The sequence below is a fragment of the Rhamphochromis sp. 'chilingali' genome (assembly GCF_963969265.1).
Source record: "Rhamphochromis sp. 'chilingali' genome assembly, chromosome: 14".
Lineage (NCBI taxonomy): Eukaryota > Metazoa > Chordata > Actinopteri > Cichliformes > Cichlidae > Rhamphochromis > Rhamphochromis sp. 'chilingali'.
In genome coordinates this window covers 1,994,445-2,008,785 of record NC_137941.1, presented here as the reverse complement: position 1 = coordinate 2,008,785, position 14,341 = coordinate 1,994,445, and the positions used below count along the sequence as shown (strand labels likewise).

At 44.8% G+C, this 14,341-nt stretch overlaps 1 protein-coding gene across 2 annotated transcripts; it reads left to right on the top strand.

Annotated features, from left to right (window-relative positions):
• Window positions 1-8,919: 8,919 nt before the first annotated feature.
• On the top strand, window positions 8,920-14,197 carry LOC308410387 (FAST kinase domain-containing protein 3, mitochondrial-like). 2 transcript variants are annotated; one of them, XM_080903686.1, is made up of 10 exons: window positions 8,920-9,038; window positions 9,290-10,103; window positions 10,277-10,427; window positions 10,550-10,737; window positions 10,839-11,007; window positions 11,880-11,965; window positions 12,130-12,298; window positions 13,377-13,446; window positions 13,634-13,748; window positions 14,024-14,197. In XM_080903686.1, the coding sequence occupies exons 2-10, from the start codon at window positions 9,306-9,308 to the stop codon at window positions 14,171-14,173; spliced, it is 1,896 nt and encodes a 631-aa protein (XP_080759812.1). In that variant the 5' UTR covers window positions 8,920-9,038; window positions 9,290-9,305; the 3' UTR covers window positions 14,174-14,197. The 2 variants fall into 2 exon arrangements, with proteins under 2 accessions (XP_080759812.1, XP_080759813.1); XM_080903687.1 differs by lacking the exon at window positions 8,920-9,038 and having other exon boundaries at window positions 9,209-10,103.
• The last annotated feature ends 144 nt before the right edge of the window (window positions 14,198-14,341 follow it).

Genomic DNA, 14,341 nt, shown 5'->3' with positions numbered 1-14,341 from the left:
AGAAACTGCATTTACGCTTTGCTAGAATTTAGTATTCATCTATAAATATGAAAAGCTGCACAAAATCAGAGCCCATCAACACGTTATTAATTAAAAGATCAGATGGATTAACTCACAATAGATAAGTTTCACTGTGACTGTTTTAATATTCTTAATGTTCACACAGCAAACATCTGGAAATGCAGAATGAACATTGCACACATTTGTTCTGCAGCAGTTTTAGTCATGCTCCCTTTCTCTTTGTAGTTATTTAATAATAGTCGGCAATGGAAATAGACATTTAATAACACATTAAGAAATTTGCACTGGCTTCTGTCCGATGAAGAAAATTAAACGAGAAAGTTGTCTAGTAAATACAGCTCCAGTTGATTTTTAACTCATATTGATTGGGTTCAGACGCCGTTGCCGGTTCATACTGTAATCCCATCACTGATGGAGAGAGAGAGAGCAGATGAAGATGGATTCCTCAAAACTGTAGATGCCCAAAGTGGGTCAGAAATGTCTCTCGGGTTCCTTCAGCAGTAGACTGTCCTCCCAATAACTTTGGCTGAGATTGTGCCAAAATCTGTCAGGTGCAATTTAGTGATGGTGAAGATTTTCATGCTTATGGCTTCCAAGTGATGACCTCAAGCTGGTCATTCCCTCTGCCGCTTTATAGTCAGAGTGGGTTATTGATTACATGCACGATCAGATCAGTGCAACCTGGGTTCAGTTTGCTTCAGCGATGAACCTTTGTGATTCTCCTTTCCAGACAGCGCTGTTATTGTCAGACATGATGCATTGCATCAAAAATTCAGATCTGTGATAACAGCTCTGATATTCTGATAACTCACAGTAAAGCTGCACCAGTATGTTTGCAGGCTACTGGTCTACAACAGTCTGTTTCTCCACGGTGGATCAAACCATCGTGTCTGTGAAGCCATTCTGAGGTAACAGGCAGACACTTCAAACTTATTCCGCTGGGTTGACAGTTCATATGACGTGATAGTGATTTGCAGTGGAAAAAGCAAGTTGGTACAAACAGCAGCGCAGCAAACCAGTGTGAAGAATACCTTAGGGCAATATTAGATTAGCAGGAACTTAGTGTTAATTTGATTCAGCCTTCTTGCACAGCTAATGATGTTTTTCTAACTGTTGAGACAATGTTCAAAACGGACTTTGTTGACTGATCCGTTCAGCTTCTGTCTCACATCCTGGCCTCGCTCGGCCTGATGTTATCCGTGTTTTCTGGCATCCACAACTCCTCAGAAGTGATATGTTGGCACCTCTAACTGTTTAAACTTGTTACTTACACAAAGAAAAGAGTTGAATGCATCTAACCAAAGCAACAGTATTTTTTCATTGCTTTATTGTAACTGAAAGGTGTCTGCCGGTGGAGTGACAAACGTATACGGATTGCAGAAAGTTTTGTTTATCATTAGCTGAGCTGTAAGGCTTCGTGTCTCCATTGCCTCGTTCCTCTCGGTTGTGGAGCTCACATAACACATAGTCACGCTGAAGCAGATAATTGGCCTCCAGTGGCAGGAACAGAACATGGTGTGATGTTTTAGCAGACAGAGCTGTGCTGCGTGGAGAGTGCTGCATTGATATGCCGGCTGGAACCAACCACAACAAAATTAGAAAGTTATGAAAATTGAGTTATCTCTCAATGATCTATAAATAACTGCAGCATAGTTGCGAGCTTAAGCATGCCAATTGAACTGTGCTTTATACTGGGTGTTATCTCACCCACCTTACACACTCTCTCTGCCCCACTTTCTCTCTCATCTTGCCCCTCGCTCTGCTGGATAAGTGTGTTTTGTTAGGGAGGGCTGATTCTTCATACTTGGCTGAGGCTTTATGGACAATAAAGATCTGATTTCAAAGTCCAGCAGGGTGTTGGGCCTGGGGTCTTGGCTCAGCTTTAGCTGCCTGCTGGGAGGAGACACTGCACAGCCCCCAACCAGATGGCCTTCAGCCCACATACAGTAGATTCATATTGTACATGATGTGTAGCATTGACACGTCTGTCTCTTTTAACTGCTACGGGCTCGGCCAAAGCCCTCTGACCTCCTTGAAGTGACCTCTAGTGACCTTGTTTGAATAATTTCTGGTATTTTGAAGTTCTGTGTTTCACCCCTTACAGATGTGCATATAGAGTTGACATGGAAAACGGGTCATTTCAGCAGAACTACAGTTCAGCGAAACCAATGTTTTAACCTAAAATAGAGTGAAGTCATGTGACTGCCTGCTCAATATTTAATCCGTCCAACAACATGTAAGCTTTGGCAGACACTGGATAACAGGGATTTCTGGTGACTAGGCTACCGATGTTTCTCTTATCTCTGCTTGTTAGTTTTACAGCAAGGGTTCGGCACAAAGACACTTACACAGATGCTCACCAACAGAGTCGACGCTGCTCTCTAGTTTGAGTCGACTCTGCTCTCCATCTTTCCTCGGGCTGGCATCATCTCAGTAGTTCACTCCCTGTTTCATCTTAATCACATAGCTCAGTATGGAGATATGCGACATGTCCTTCCAGCATGTATTATACATCTGTAGGGACTTAGATCAGTGTTACAATGGAGAACGCCCTGATAGATACAGGAGCTTCACTAAAAGCTGCCAGCAGTGCATTTTTTAGTCATTACATTAAACTTATAACATGAGTTTTGTTGTACAAGATATTTTGCAGTTGGGGAACAACCGAGTGGCAGAGTGGAGGCAGGCATTTACTGGTGACACGATGGGCGTCTGACTCAGCGTCGTAGGCCAAACGTCTTTAGGTGTCCCGATGCTTCCTCTGTTGACCCCAAACTCCAACACTGTGCGTTGTTATTTCACCGCACATCACACTGATACATATGAACAGCTGGAACAAAACTAATCTAATAGGTCTGATCTTTGAATAGCTGTTCAAAGATCAGACCTATTAGATTAGTTTTGTTCAACAGCCGGCTCTGATTCATCTAAATATTCGTTAAATTTACGTTTCATTTCAACGACTCCCTGGAGATTACATGAGAAACAAACAGCAGTTACAACCGTTGTTGCCATAGTAAACTTTGAGGAAGTTCAAGCTACAACTGTTGTCCAGAATGAAAGTTTCCTCCAGTGTACGGCTCGGATGCCCCCACAGCACTATGAGACTGTACTGAGCAAGTATTATCATGCTTACATGCTAACTGGCTTAAACTTTGCAAACATCGTACTTGCTAAACATCACAGCAGCTTTGCCTGCGTGGGTGTTTGACTCGTCTCTGTGCTGGATGCCTCGTGCACGGACTCGTAGATGTTTGTGACTGGGTTGCTGTGTCGTATTATTGTGTCCTACAAGGATCATCAGAACAGAAACAATGCTAAATGGAAAAGTGTGTGCATCGAGCTGTGTTTTTCCCTGTGGTCTGTCATCAATTGAAGTAAAAGAACATTGGTCTCGATTATGAAGTGTTCCCTCCCACCCTTCTCCACCTAGGACAAGCTAACAGGCCTAACCCCTGCCCTGCCACACCTCTCATGCACATGCTACACACACATTCCCCCTCTGACACTGCTTTCATTTGGGCGTGAAATAGATTCCTACTGTCTGCCAGAATGCACCACCTATCTCTGGATGTGATTCTTTTTTTCCTTCCCTTTTTTCCTTTCTGCGTGCCACACGTGTACCCTTTTGTTTTTCCAGAGAAAAATACCTTGCTCACAAAGCTCGTCCCCAGAAACACATTCCCGGGTGATTATGACCGAAAAATGATTTGAAATCCCACAGGGACTAATATTTTATTTGACAACAAGAATTAGGTCTAAATAAGAAACACATGATGGTCCTAACCTTTTTAAAACAAACCACAGTCATCCCTGGAATCCCCAGGAGAAAGGCATGTTCATGAAATTCCTTCATAACTGGCACACACACACACACACACACACACACACACTGAAAGTGTGAGAGAGATTGTAGTATAAAATATTAATACCTCCTGCTGCCACATGATTTTACATGTCCAGGAGCAGAAAGTCTGTTTTCAGAGAGGAAAGAACTGAAGTTATGCAAAATGTTCTTGTTAGAGCAAGTAATGAAAGTAAACCCTGTCTACGATCAGTCAACAAAAGCTGTATAATTTAGTGTTTGCCAAGTGTCAGCTCCGTAACTCTGTCATAATTTGACACATTATTTGGATCATAACAGTTTGCAGACACTTGGATCTCCCAGCTATCTGGAAGAATCATCTATAAATCTGCAGAACTGATGGTGATGGGTTTGACTTGTGGTTCGAGTAAGCAGGTAATGACCTTTTCTAATCAGACACTAAATCACCTTCAGCCTGCTACTCACAGACATTTCAAAGACGCTAACGAGGCTAAAGCCATCCAGAGCCGGCAGCCTCGGTATGAGCAATCAAAGCAGTTATAGCATTTACAAGTGAAAACAGGGTTGATGTCCTTTTATCTGGTGAAGTTATACAAATACTGGAGAATGATGCCAAGTGGCGGAGGGCTTTCGCTTTGGTGGCCTCAGAATCTCATCTCTGATTTTTGCAGATGATGTGGTTCTGTTGGCTTCATCGGGTGAGGGCCTCCAGCTCGCACTGGAACGGTTCGCAGCCGAGTGTGAAGCAGCGGGAATGAGGATCAGCACCTCCAAATCTGAAGCCATGGTTCTCAGCCGGAAAAGGGTGGAGTGCCCACTCCGGGTCGGGGATGAGTTCCTGCCCCAAGTGGAGGAGTTCAAGTATCTCGGGGTCTTGTTAGCGAGTGATGGGAGAAGGGAGCCGGAGATCGACAGACGGATTGGGGCTGCAGCTGCAGTAATGCGGACGCTGCACCGGTCCGTCGTGGTGAAGAGGGAGCTGAGTGTAAAAGCGAAGCTCTCAATTTACCGGTCGATCTACGTCCCTACCCTCACCTATGGCCACGAGCTGTGGGTAGTGACCGAAAGAACGAGATCGCGGATACAAGCGGCAGAAATGAGCTTCCTCCCAAGGGTGGCTGGCCTCTCCCTTAGAGATAGGGTGAGAAGTTCGGCCATCCGGGAGGGGCTCAGAGTAGAGCAGCTGCTGCTCCACATCGAAAGGAGCCAGCTGAGGTGGTTCGGGCATCTGACAAGGATGCCCCCTGGGCGCCTCCTGGGTGAGGTGTTCCAGGCATGTCCCACCGGGAGGAGGCCCCGGGGCAGACCCAGGACACGCTGGAGAGATTATATCTCTCGGCTGGCCTGGGAACGCCTTGGTATTCCCCCGGATAAGCTGGAGGAGGTGGCTGGGGAGAGGGAGGTCTGGGCCTCTTTGCTTAGGCTGCTGCCCCCGCGACCCGGCCCCGGACAAAGCGGATGAAAATGGATGGATGGATGGAGAATGATGCAAGTAATTTAAATGACTTTTGTTTAAATAGAAATTGCTGCACCTGCTTTGGTTTGATGATGACACAGTTTTATTCTCTGCTCAGAATAAAACTTGGTTCTATCACAAACTCACTCCACAGGAAGCATCGGGATTCGGTATTTTGCACGTGGGCTGCAGGAATCGAACCACTGACCTTCTGACCAGTAGATGAACACTTGTCCTCCAGATGCCTCCACAGAGTCCTGAGGGAGGAGGACTGCCTCATGATGATGACTTTACTTTGAAAGTCTAAGGAGACTAGATTTTATTTTGGTAGGCTTGTGGCTGAATTAATCCACCTTTAGGAAGCCAGATGTGAGCTTTCGTCATCTGCGGTTCACTATGTTCCTCAGTCGTGCAGGATGACGGCGTTATCCTGCACCTTACCACCCATACAGCGCTGTACACATTCAGACCACCGCACATTGTCAGGATTATGTCACAGCTGCCCTGAACTAACATTTCATTTTCAGTTTCTGTAGGTTTTAATCCACCGGTTTGCTCAACCTTTTTAATCAGTTATTGTTATTAATTTTTAAACAAGCATCTCACAAAAAGCTGAAGAAAAAGTAAAACATGTTTATTTTTAGACTAAGATTACACTTGTTTAATTGACATTTAGTAGCTTGATTGTTTTCAGACTTCTCAACAAAATCCAGGTATAATTAATAAAAATAGACTTTTTATTTTTCCCAAAATACTTTTGTTTTCTTGTTTTTATGGTCTGATAAATTTGTCCAACAGCTAAAGTGATCTTTTTAATCTATTTTTACATCTCAAAGTACTTTAATCCCCAGAAATGGGCCTCTGAATGTATTATAATAAATTCCATGCAGCTGATTATAGATATGAAGAACTACTAAACTTTCCTAATTTGCTGGAGGATAACCATTTGGACTGTGTTCTTTTTAATCCAATAACAGCAGAACTCCGGTAAGACTGGGAGAGAGTATATGCTCTCCAAATGCGTCACATCCATTTGTGAGTAATGATAACATCATTGCTGAACTTTGATTATTAGATTAGATTTGGTCAACACATTGAGGGATTCTATTCCCATACAATGTGCATTTGTGGGTACACGGATGGAGCAGATGAATGTGTGTGGTGGCATGTGGTCCCACTGCGTGAACACGGTTTTAGAAGTTTCCAACACTTTTGGCAGTTTCACTCTGAAGCACAAGGACGTTTCTGTCTCTGAATCTTTAACGCAGTCATTGGTTGTAAGATTGTGGTTTATATGATGAAATGAGTTGGATCACCGGCGTCTCCTCCTCCAGATATTTTGCTGCTGCTGTTGCAAAGACGACCTACAGTTTAGTTTTTTCATCAAGATTTTCATAAGAAATAAAAACTTTTCGAATGTGAATTCAGTCTTTCACTTTTTTACAAAACACGACAAACACAGAGAGTCTCAGTGACTGTTCACTGTGATTCATCAGCATTACTGGCAGAACAGTAACTTTATTATAGCAGATCTTATCTGCTCTGCCCTCCTCACCATTTGAAAGCTCCGGGTCTTCTGGCTCTTTCTTCTTCGTCCAGCTCGTGTCCACAGGGCCTGTGGTATTGCTGCCTGTTTGCAAAGAGATAGAAGGACCAGCCAGATGGGTTTTACTCCCTCTCACACACACACGCACGCACACACGCACACATACACACACATACGCATGCACGCACGCGCGCACACATACACACACACACACACACACACAGATTGCCTTGAAGATAGAGACACAAATGATTTTTTGTTCTGCCTTATTAAACCACTCACAAACTTTTTCTTAAGACGCACATCCTCATGTTGAACTTCTCAAACAGATCAGATGTCAGAAAAAAAAATACACTAACAAGAAAATTAACAACAATTTGTTGCAAATATTATTACAAGTTCAGAAATGCAGAGACTTTCAGTTTAATTCATGCTCTAATTTCAGGCACAGCATATGCTGCTGTGTGACTGAACGAAACTCTCCACACAAACTCAGACTTTGGGGTCAGTTTCTTTGTGCATGGTGCCATCTTGTGGAGACAAGAGTCAGCAGCAGGGTTAATTCGGTCTGTTTGGTCTCATTGTCATCGTTCTGACCCCTCACAGACTCACAGACCGGACAGACAGCGCGCCCCTGATGATGTTTAAAAGTCGTCAAAGCGCAAGTGGAGCTTTTCAGATAAACTGCAAAAATAAATTTCCCTCGTACGGTCCCGGTAATTTTTCTTATAAAGATGATGAAGCCTTATTTCTGTACCATTATTTAATTCCAGAGGGTTTTGAGTTGGGTTTTTGTGCCCTTGTTGACTTGTTTAAATGTGTTAAGGTTTCTTTAAGCAAACAGTATTGTTAAAGTTCTTCATCATGACTGAGCCAAGTGTCCTCTTTTTTGGAAATCAAACTATGGTCACCCTAGTAAAGGCCACTGTTGTAAAAAAAACACCCGGGTATCTGAGCCTAATAACACTTTATTTGTTAAATCTCTCTGGGTAAAATAACAGTAATATTTCCCCAAGATGATCATCAGACAGCTTCCACTGTTTAGCTCTGCATTAGCACGCTACACAGTGCGTGTTATACCTGTGCGTCAGCGAATAGAAACACAACTGTATGAATCGTGCTCCGGGAGAAACTGAACTTATGACGTCATCTTAGACCGACCCACGCATCCTGACCTAAAGCAAACAGCTGACTCTGTTTGCTGGATGATCCAAATCACCTGCAGCAGCCAGAGTCCTCACACCTACACAGACATGTGACCACAGTACTGCAGTACTGAAGTCACTTCTTTGGCTCCCAGCTCGACGCACAATTACTTTTAAAATCCTTCTGTTAGGTCGTAAAGCTCTCAGTGGTTTGGCTTCCAGCACCTCGCTAACTTGCTCAGTGTCTATAGCCCAGTCACACCTCTCCGGTCATCAGCTGTGGACCTCTTAACTGACCCCAGAATTAGATCTGTGTCCTGGGGGCGCTTTCACCCTGGCCCTGAACGCTGCTCTGACCTGAGGTCATAATTGTGTGTGTGTGTGTGTGTGTGTGTGTGTGTGTGTGTGTGTGTGTGTGTGTGTGTGTGTGTGTGTGTGTGTGTGTGTGTGTTCCTTTATGCTGACTGTGATAAAATTGCCATAATTTCGAACAATAAGTAACATGTATCAAAGGCTTTGGGCCAAAGTCAGTTATTTTAAGCATTTTCTAAATTAGAAATAATTCAAGATGTCAGAGGAACTAAGAGTCTGAGACCAGAATCTCACATTTTATTCACCCCGTGAATTTAAGTGAATTTGTCATTTTCTTTAAGACTGTGAAGAATTTCAGTCAGTAAGACCTTTTAACGGATCTCAGACTTCAAAAAACGTTTATAGGAAACAACACTAACAAGTGCTTCCAAGCAGACACAGATTTGTTGGTCAGTTGTTAAATATCAGAATAAAATCTTCTGACAGGTTGGGACGTGTCCACGGGTAGACGGCCAGCCACAGCTCATGAATTTCCTGTGGGAGGACGTCCCCCGCCAGATTTCCACTAACCCGGCGATATGAGTATGTACCGTGCAGTCAGCGTGCAGTACATGGTGTGACTACGGTGTGGCAGCACATGCAAAGACATGGCACCTTACACAACCTCATTACCAAACACTGAAGGGGAGTTCTGTAACATGCAGCAGGAGCAGCCTGTGGTCCTGACTGACGGTATGTAATCAGCAATCAGACAGAAAGCAGGAGGGATTTCGTTTCTGTAGCACGTCTCACAGCAGAGTGAACACATTTTATGACTCTTTGAAAACTTTTAACTTTGCTGTTTTTTCTGCAGTTGCTCTGAGAGTTTGCGCTGATGTTTTTCCCGTCAGTAGATTCGCCCGTCAGGTCAATAATGACTTTGTGTTGAGTGTCGAAGTTGTCATCTGTACTGACAGAGGGGTTTCTTTGGTTTTCTGACTCAGGATCTTTCGGGGGGAAATGAAGTCCTTGATGTGCCTCTTGGCCTCTGTCAGGGCGGCCTCACCTTTTCCTCTAAATTGTGGTTCAGTGCGAAAACGCACAAGTGTGGAGTTTGGCAGCAACACAGCGCGATGTCTCCAAATTACGCGCGGCACAGACTTGAAGCTGATGAGCGAAGCTGCGGTTCCACTACTGAGGAAAAGAGATACTGGACCGAGCTGGGACCGGACTGGAAGACGCACAGCACCTCAAAAGGCACCAGGAGCAGCCCTCTCTCCGTACATCCCATATACCAAACCACAGAGTAAAGCAGCTGCTCTCTTCGATATTCAGTCTCTGTTTGAAGAGGATGTCATCGCTGAACTGTGCTCCAGGCTGCAAGCTTTCCCCCGCAGTGACAGGGCAGAGGGGCTGGCCTCTTTACTTGGAGCATGTGTTGAGTTTGGCCTGGAAGCCCACAGCCCTCCAGTCCTCACACTGATGAATGAGTGCCTGGAGTTGCTCTCCAACAGGGACATCGGGGTGGCACAACTCTGCCGCCTGGGTGAGGTGGTGTGCGCCCTGGAAGGCCGCCGGTCACGCGTGCTGACAGAGGTGTTGGACTGTGTGTGCGCTGCTGTGGAGGAGGATGTCGTCTCTCCCAGTGAGGCTGTCATGGTCTACTCCCTGCTGACGCGGTTTTGTGAGCCTGCCAGCCAGCAGCAGACCCGAATCCTGTCTGCTTTGCACACAGACACACGAAGGCTGGTCCACCGGCTGAAAGCCGGTCAAGTCAGTGATATTCTGCAGTCCTTGTTGAAGTTACAGCAGACACAGGTAGACACAGCAGCAGCATCGTCCTTGATTGTCTTTGATTCGTGATGACAAACCAGCTGTCACTTAAACATCCACAAATTTTAATCTCTGTCATTTAAGAACCACAATAATAATAATAATATTTAATGCTTTTACACGAAGTAACGTGAGAACATATAATACTTGTTTCACAGGCTGTTTCCCTGGTGCTGAGGCTGAGTCACAGGGCATCGCGGGTCTTTAAAGCTTTTCGTGATGATGAAATCATGAAGGTACTCACTGCTTTAATGACTCTGGAACAGCATGATGGAGAGCTCGTGGTGGCTATGGAGAAACACTTGCCAGGTGTGTTTTTTATAGTTTTATTATACACTTAAGTCAGTGCGTCTGTGACTGTTCTGATCAGATTTCACTATTTGTGTATTAAAAAATAAAAGACCAGAAAATAAGTTTTCATTCTGTCTCAGGGAGGCTGGAGAAGTGCGATCCAGAGCTGATCGGTGCCATCGTGGAGTATTGTGTGCAGATGAGGTGCCGTTCTGAGCCACTCTTTGAGGCTGTGGCTGAAAACTTTGTACGCCACGCTGAGAACCACACCACCCTTCAGATAGCCAAACAAATTGTTGCGATGGGGAGGCTCAACTACCTACCACAGGTGAAGGTTTTCTCATATTCTCAGAGTTTATAAACAGATCATATGTTTTGCATATTTATTACAAATCTGCTGTAATGTGTCACTGCTCTGTTCCTCATCAGTGCTCCAGCCAGATGTTTAAGAAGCTGGAGAGCATCTTGTCAGAGAGGTTTTCACAGTTCCAGCCTCGCTCGCTGGTTGACGTGATGCACGCCTGCATCCACCTGGAACGCTTCCCTCTCAACTACATGACCAAAGTATTCAGCCCACACTTTCTACAGAAGCTGCAAGGTACGCGTCGGGCTTTTATTTCAGACTGTGAAAAGCAGGAGGAGAGGAAAAAGTCTGTCACTGTTCATTTTTGGGTGTTTCCATATTTCCTGTCTGAGAGGGATGATGTCTGTTATTTGCTGCTTAAACACTGGCTGAGAAACACTCTTCTGTTTCCTTAATCTAACATTTTCACTTGTTGCTGTCACTTTATTTTAGTGCAGAAGTATCTGTTAGGTGTCAGCTATGGTAAATGGTCTGTATTTGTATAGCGCTTTACTTGGTCCTAAGGACCCCAAAGCTATACACAATCATCCACCCATTCACACACTGGTGATGGCAGCTACAGTGTAGCCACAGCCGGCCTGGGGCGCACTGACAGAGGCGAGACTGCCGGACACTGGCGCCACCAGTAGGCGGTAGGTGAAGTGTCTTGCCCAAGGACACAACGACCAAGACTGTCGGAGCCGGGGCTCGAACCGGCAACCTTCCGATTACAAGACGAACGCCCAACTCTTGAGCCACGATCGCCCCCAGCACCGTGGTGTGATGGTTACACCGTCAGCTCACAGAGTTTGTATGTTCTCACCGTGTCTGTGGAGTTTCTGCTCTCCGGCTTCCTCCCACAGTCTGAACCACCTGATGCTTGTTAGGTTCATTCTAAATTGGCTGTAGGTGTAAATGGTTCATGCACGCTGGGATAGGCTCCAGCCCAGCTTTGAATCAGACAAGTGGAAGAAAATGGATGGATCTTAGTTTCTCTGCTAGCTGTCAAAAAATAGAAAACAACTTCTTTACAGTACAAGAATATATTGCACATATAACTGCATGGACTTTGTATTTACCCACAAGGCTACGCGGTGTCTCTGATGTAAGCTCTCTGTGTCCTGCAGCACAGGGGGAGCCACTGGACAAAAACACACTGGGGCAGCTGACACAGCTCCACCTCTCCACCATGTTAGAGTGCACATACTACTGGGTAAGAATCTGTGAACAGGGTTATAATTTTTCATACTGTAAACACGAGTTCTGACTGTCAGAGGTGAATTATAACCACAACGCTCTCATTTAACTCGAAAACAAAAAGAAGGCGTTGGCTCCTCGATAACAGGAGTGATTTGTCTTTACTGCTCTCCTCGCCAGGGTCCCAGACTGCCCTTCTTTCTTCACGTGAAGAGGTTTTCCTCAGCAGGCCAGGCCTTTGAGACACCAATGGAACGTCTTTTATACAAACAGGTCAAAGGTCCTCTAGCACAGCTGCTGGGGGGCACATTTTACTCCACCAGAATGATTCATGGTGGATACACTATAGGTAAGCTACAACAGGACACGTGACACATCATCACAGTACCTGCAGCTCAGGTATTTGACTTTCATGCTTATTACACGCTCACTGGACATTTTGTTAGGTACAGTCTGGGTTGGCCCCCTCGTGCTGGAAAGTTTCCTCAGAGATTTTGGTCACCATGTGAGCACCACACAGCTGCTGAACATTTAGCTGCACGTCCTTGATGCCAATCTGCCAATCTGTCACATCCCAAAGGCTCTCTGTGAGACTGGAGGCCTTTTTAGTAAAGTGAACTCATCATCGTGTCTGAGATGATTTGAGCTTTGTATCCTGTATCCTGCTGGAAGCAGCCATGAGGAGATAGTACACTGTGGTCATAAATGGATGGACAAGGTCAGCAACAATGCTCGGCTAAGCTGTGGCATTTAAACGATGTTCAGTTGGTACTTAAACACACCCCACACCACTACACCGCCACCAGCAGGCTGAACAGTTGATAAAAGGCAGGACGGATCTATGCTTTCATGTTCTTTACTCAAATTTCTGGATGTTGTAGCAGAAACTCAACAAACTCAGCCCTGTGTTTCTCACAGGAGAGGCCCTCAGTCTGGTCTCCTGGTGCTGAAGCCCATCAGCTTCCAGGTTTCACAGAGATGATCACCTTGGTTGGAATGAGTGGTTATTTGAGTTAGTTATGCCTTCCTGTAAACCAGGAGCAGTCGTGTTATTCTCCCCTGATATCAATAAAACATATTTACGCAGAGACCTGCTCCGCCCTCCTCCGCCCTCCTCTATTTCAAACCTCCCTCTGTAAACACTAGAGATGAGAAAATGTATAATAGAAAATACTCAGAGCAGCACGTCTGCCCCCAGCAACATAACACCTCCAAAGCTCCTTGGCTCACCTTTCTTTCTCATTCTGATGCTCAGTTTGAACTTCAGCAGTTGTCTGTAAGCCTGAAAGCACTGAGGTGCTACCATGTGATTGGCTGATTAGATATGTGAGATAAGAGCTGTAGCCCGTGAGTGTATTACCTGCGTGCTGGAATAGATCGTGTTGTGACGAGAAGTTCGTTTTTTCCATTTCTTCCTTTTTGTTAAGATGTGGAGATTTGCCTGGATGAGAGTGGATTTGTTCTGCCTCCGTCTCAGTGGGATCACACTTACAAGAGGTAAGAACTGATCTGGCTCTGAGCGTTTCAACAAATTTCCAATAAATTGTAAGAAAATGTGCCTCCAACCTGTGAGGCTTAAACATGCTTTAGATTTTGAATCAGCTGAAAATGTGAAGCCCTGTTTTGTTTAAAACGACAATTAAGTGAGTAATTAAGCTTTTCTTCATGTGTTGTGCGCGTGTAGAGTTGTGTTGTGTTTGGATGATCCAAACCGTTTCTGCACCAACACACGACACCTGCTGGGGAAGGAAGTCACAAAGAGACGACACCTGCAGAGGATGGGCGTGGAGCTGGTGGAGGTAAGTGTGAAAAACCCCAGAAGATACTCGTGAAACTGAACGGTTGCAACCGGATAGAAAATGTAAGAGTTTTGTTTTGTGGTTAGAAGTTTCTTCTTTGTAAACTGAGAGGACCAACTTAAACTTAATGCTATTGTTGCTCATTGAAATGAACTGTTAAATTCTCTTTTTGGCATGTTAACATCATATCTTTAAAGTTTTATATTTATTGTGTTGGTCAAAAATGTCAAAGCTGATCTGTATTTATTTTCTTCCTCGTCTCGTCGCTCTAACAGATCCCTTACTTTGAGTTTGAGAAACTGCAAACTGAAGAGGAACAGATCCAGTATCTTCACGACAAGATCTTTCCTGCTGTATCCAAGTTTAACAATCAAGCAGCGAACCAGTTAAACCAAAAATCCACAGTGAGACAAACCAGCTTGTAATGTGCTCGGGGTACCAACGATACCAAGAGGCCAAAACCTGAGGATCGTGAACACAACAGCTGAATTTGCTGGCAGTCTGTTTGCAAGGATGGACAGACTGACGGGGAGTACTCTGTAATCTGTTACTCTCATACATCCGGACACGGTGTCAGAATGTTGGATTAGAGG

Coding starts and splice junctions, on each gene's coding strand:
- LOC308410387 (XM_080903686.1), top strand. CDS start 9,306: ATGAAGTCCTTGATGTGCCTCTTGGCCTCTGTCAGGGCGGCCTCACCT. Junction 11,966..12,129: donor TAGAGTGCACATACTACTGG/GTAAGAATCTGT, acceptor TCTCCTCGCCAG/GGTCCCAGACTGCCCTTCTT. Junction 13,447..13,633: donor TGGGATCACACTTACAAGAG/GTAAGAACTGAT, acceptor GTGCGCGTGTAG/AGTTGTGTTGTGTTTGGATG.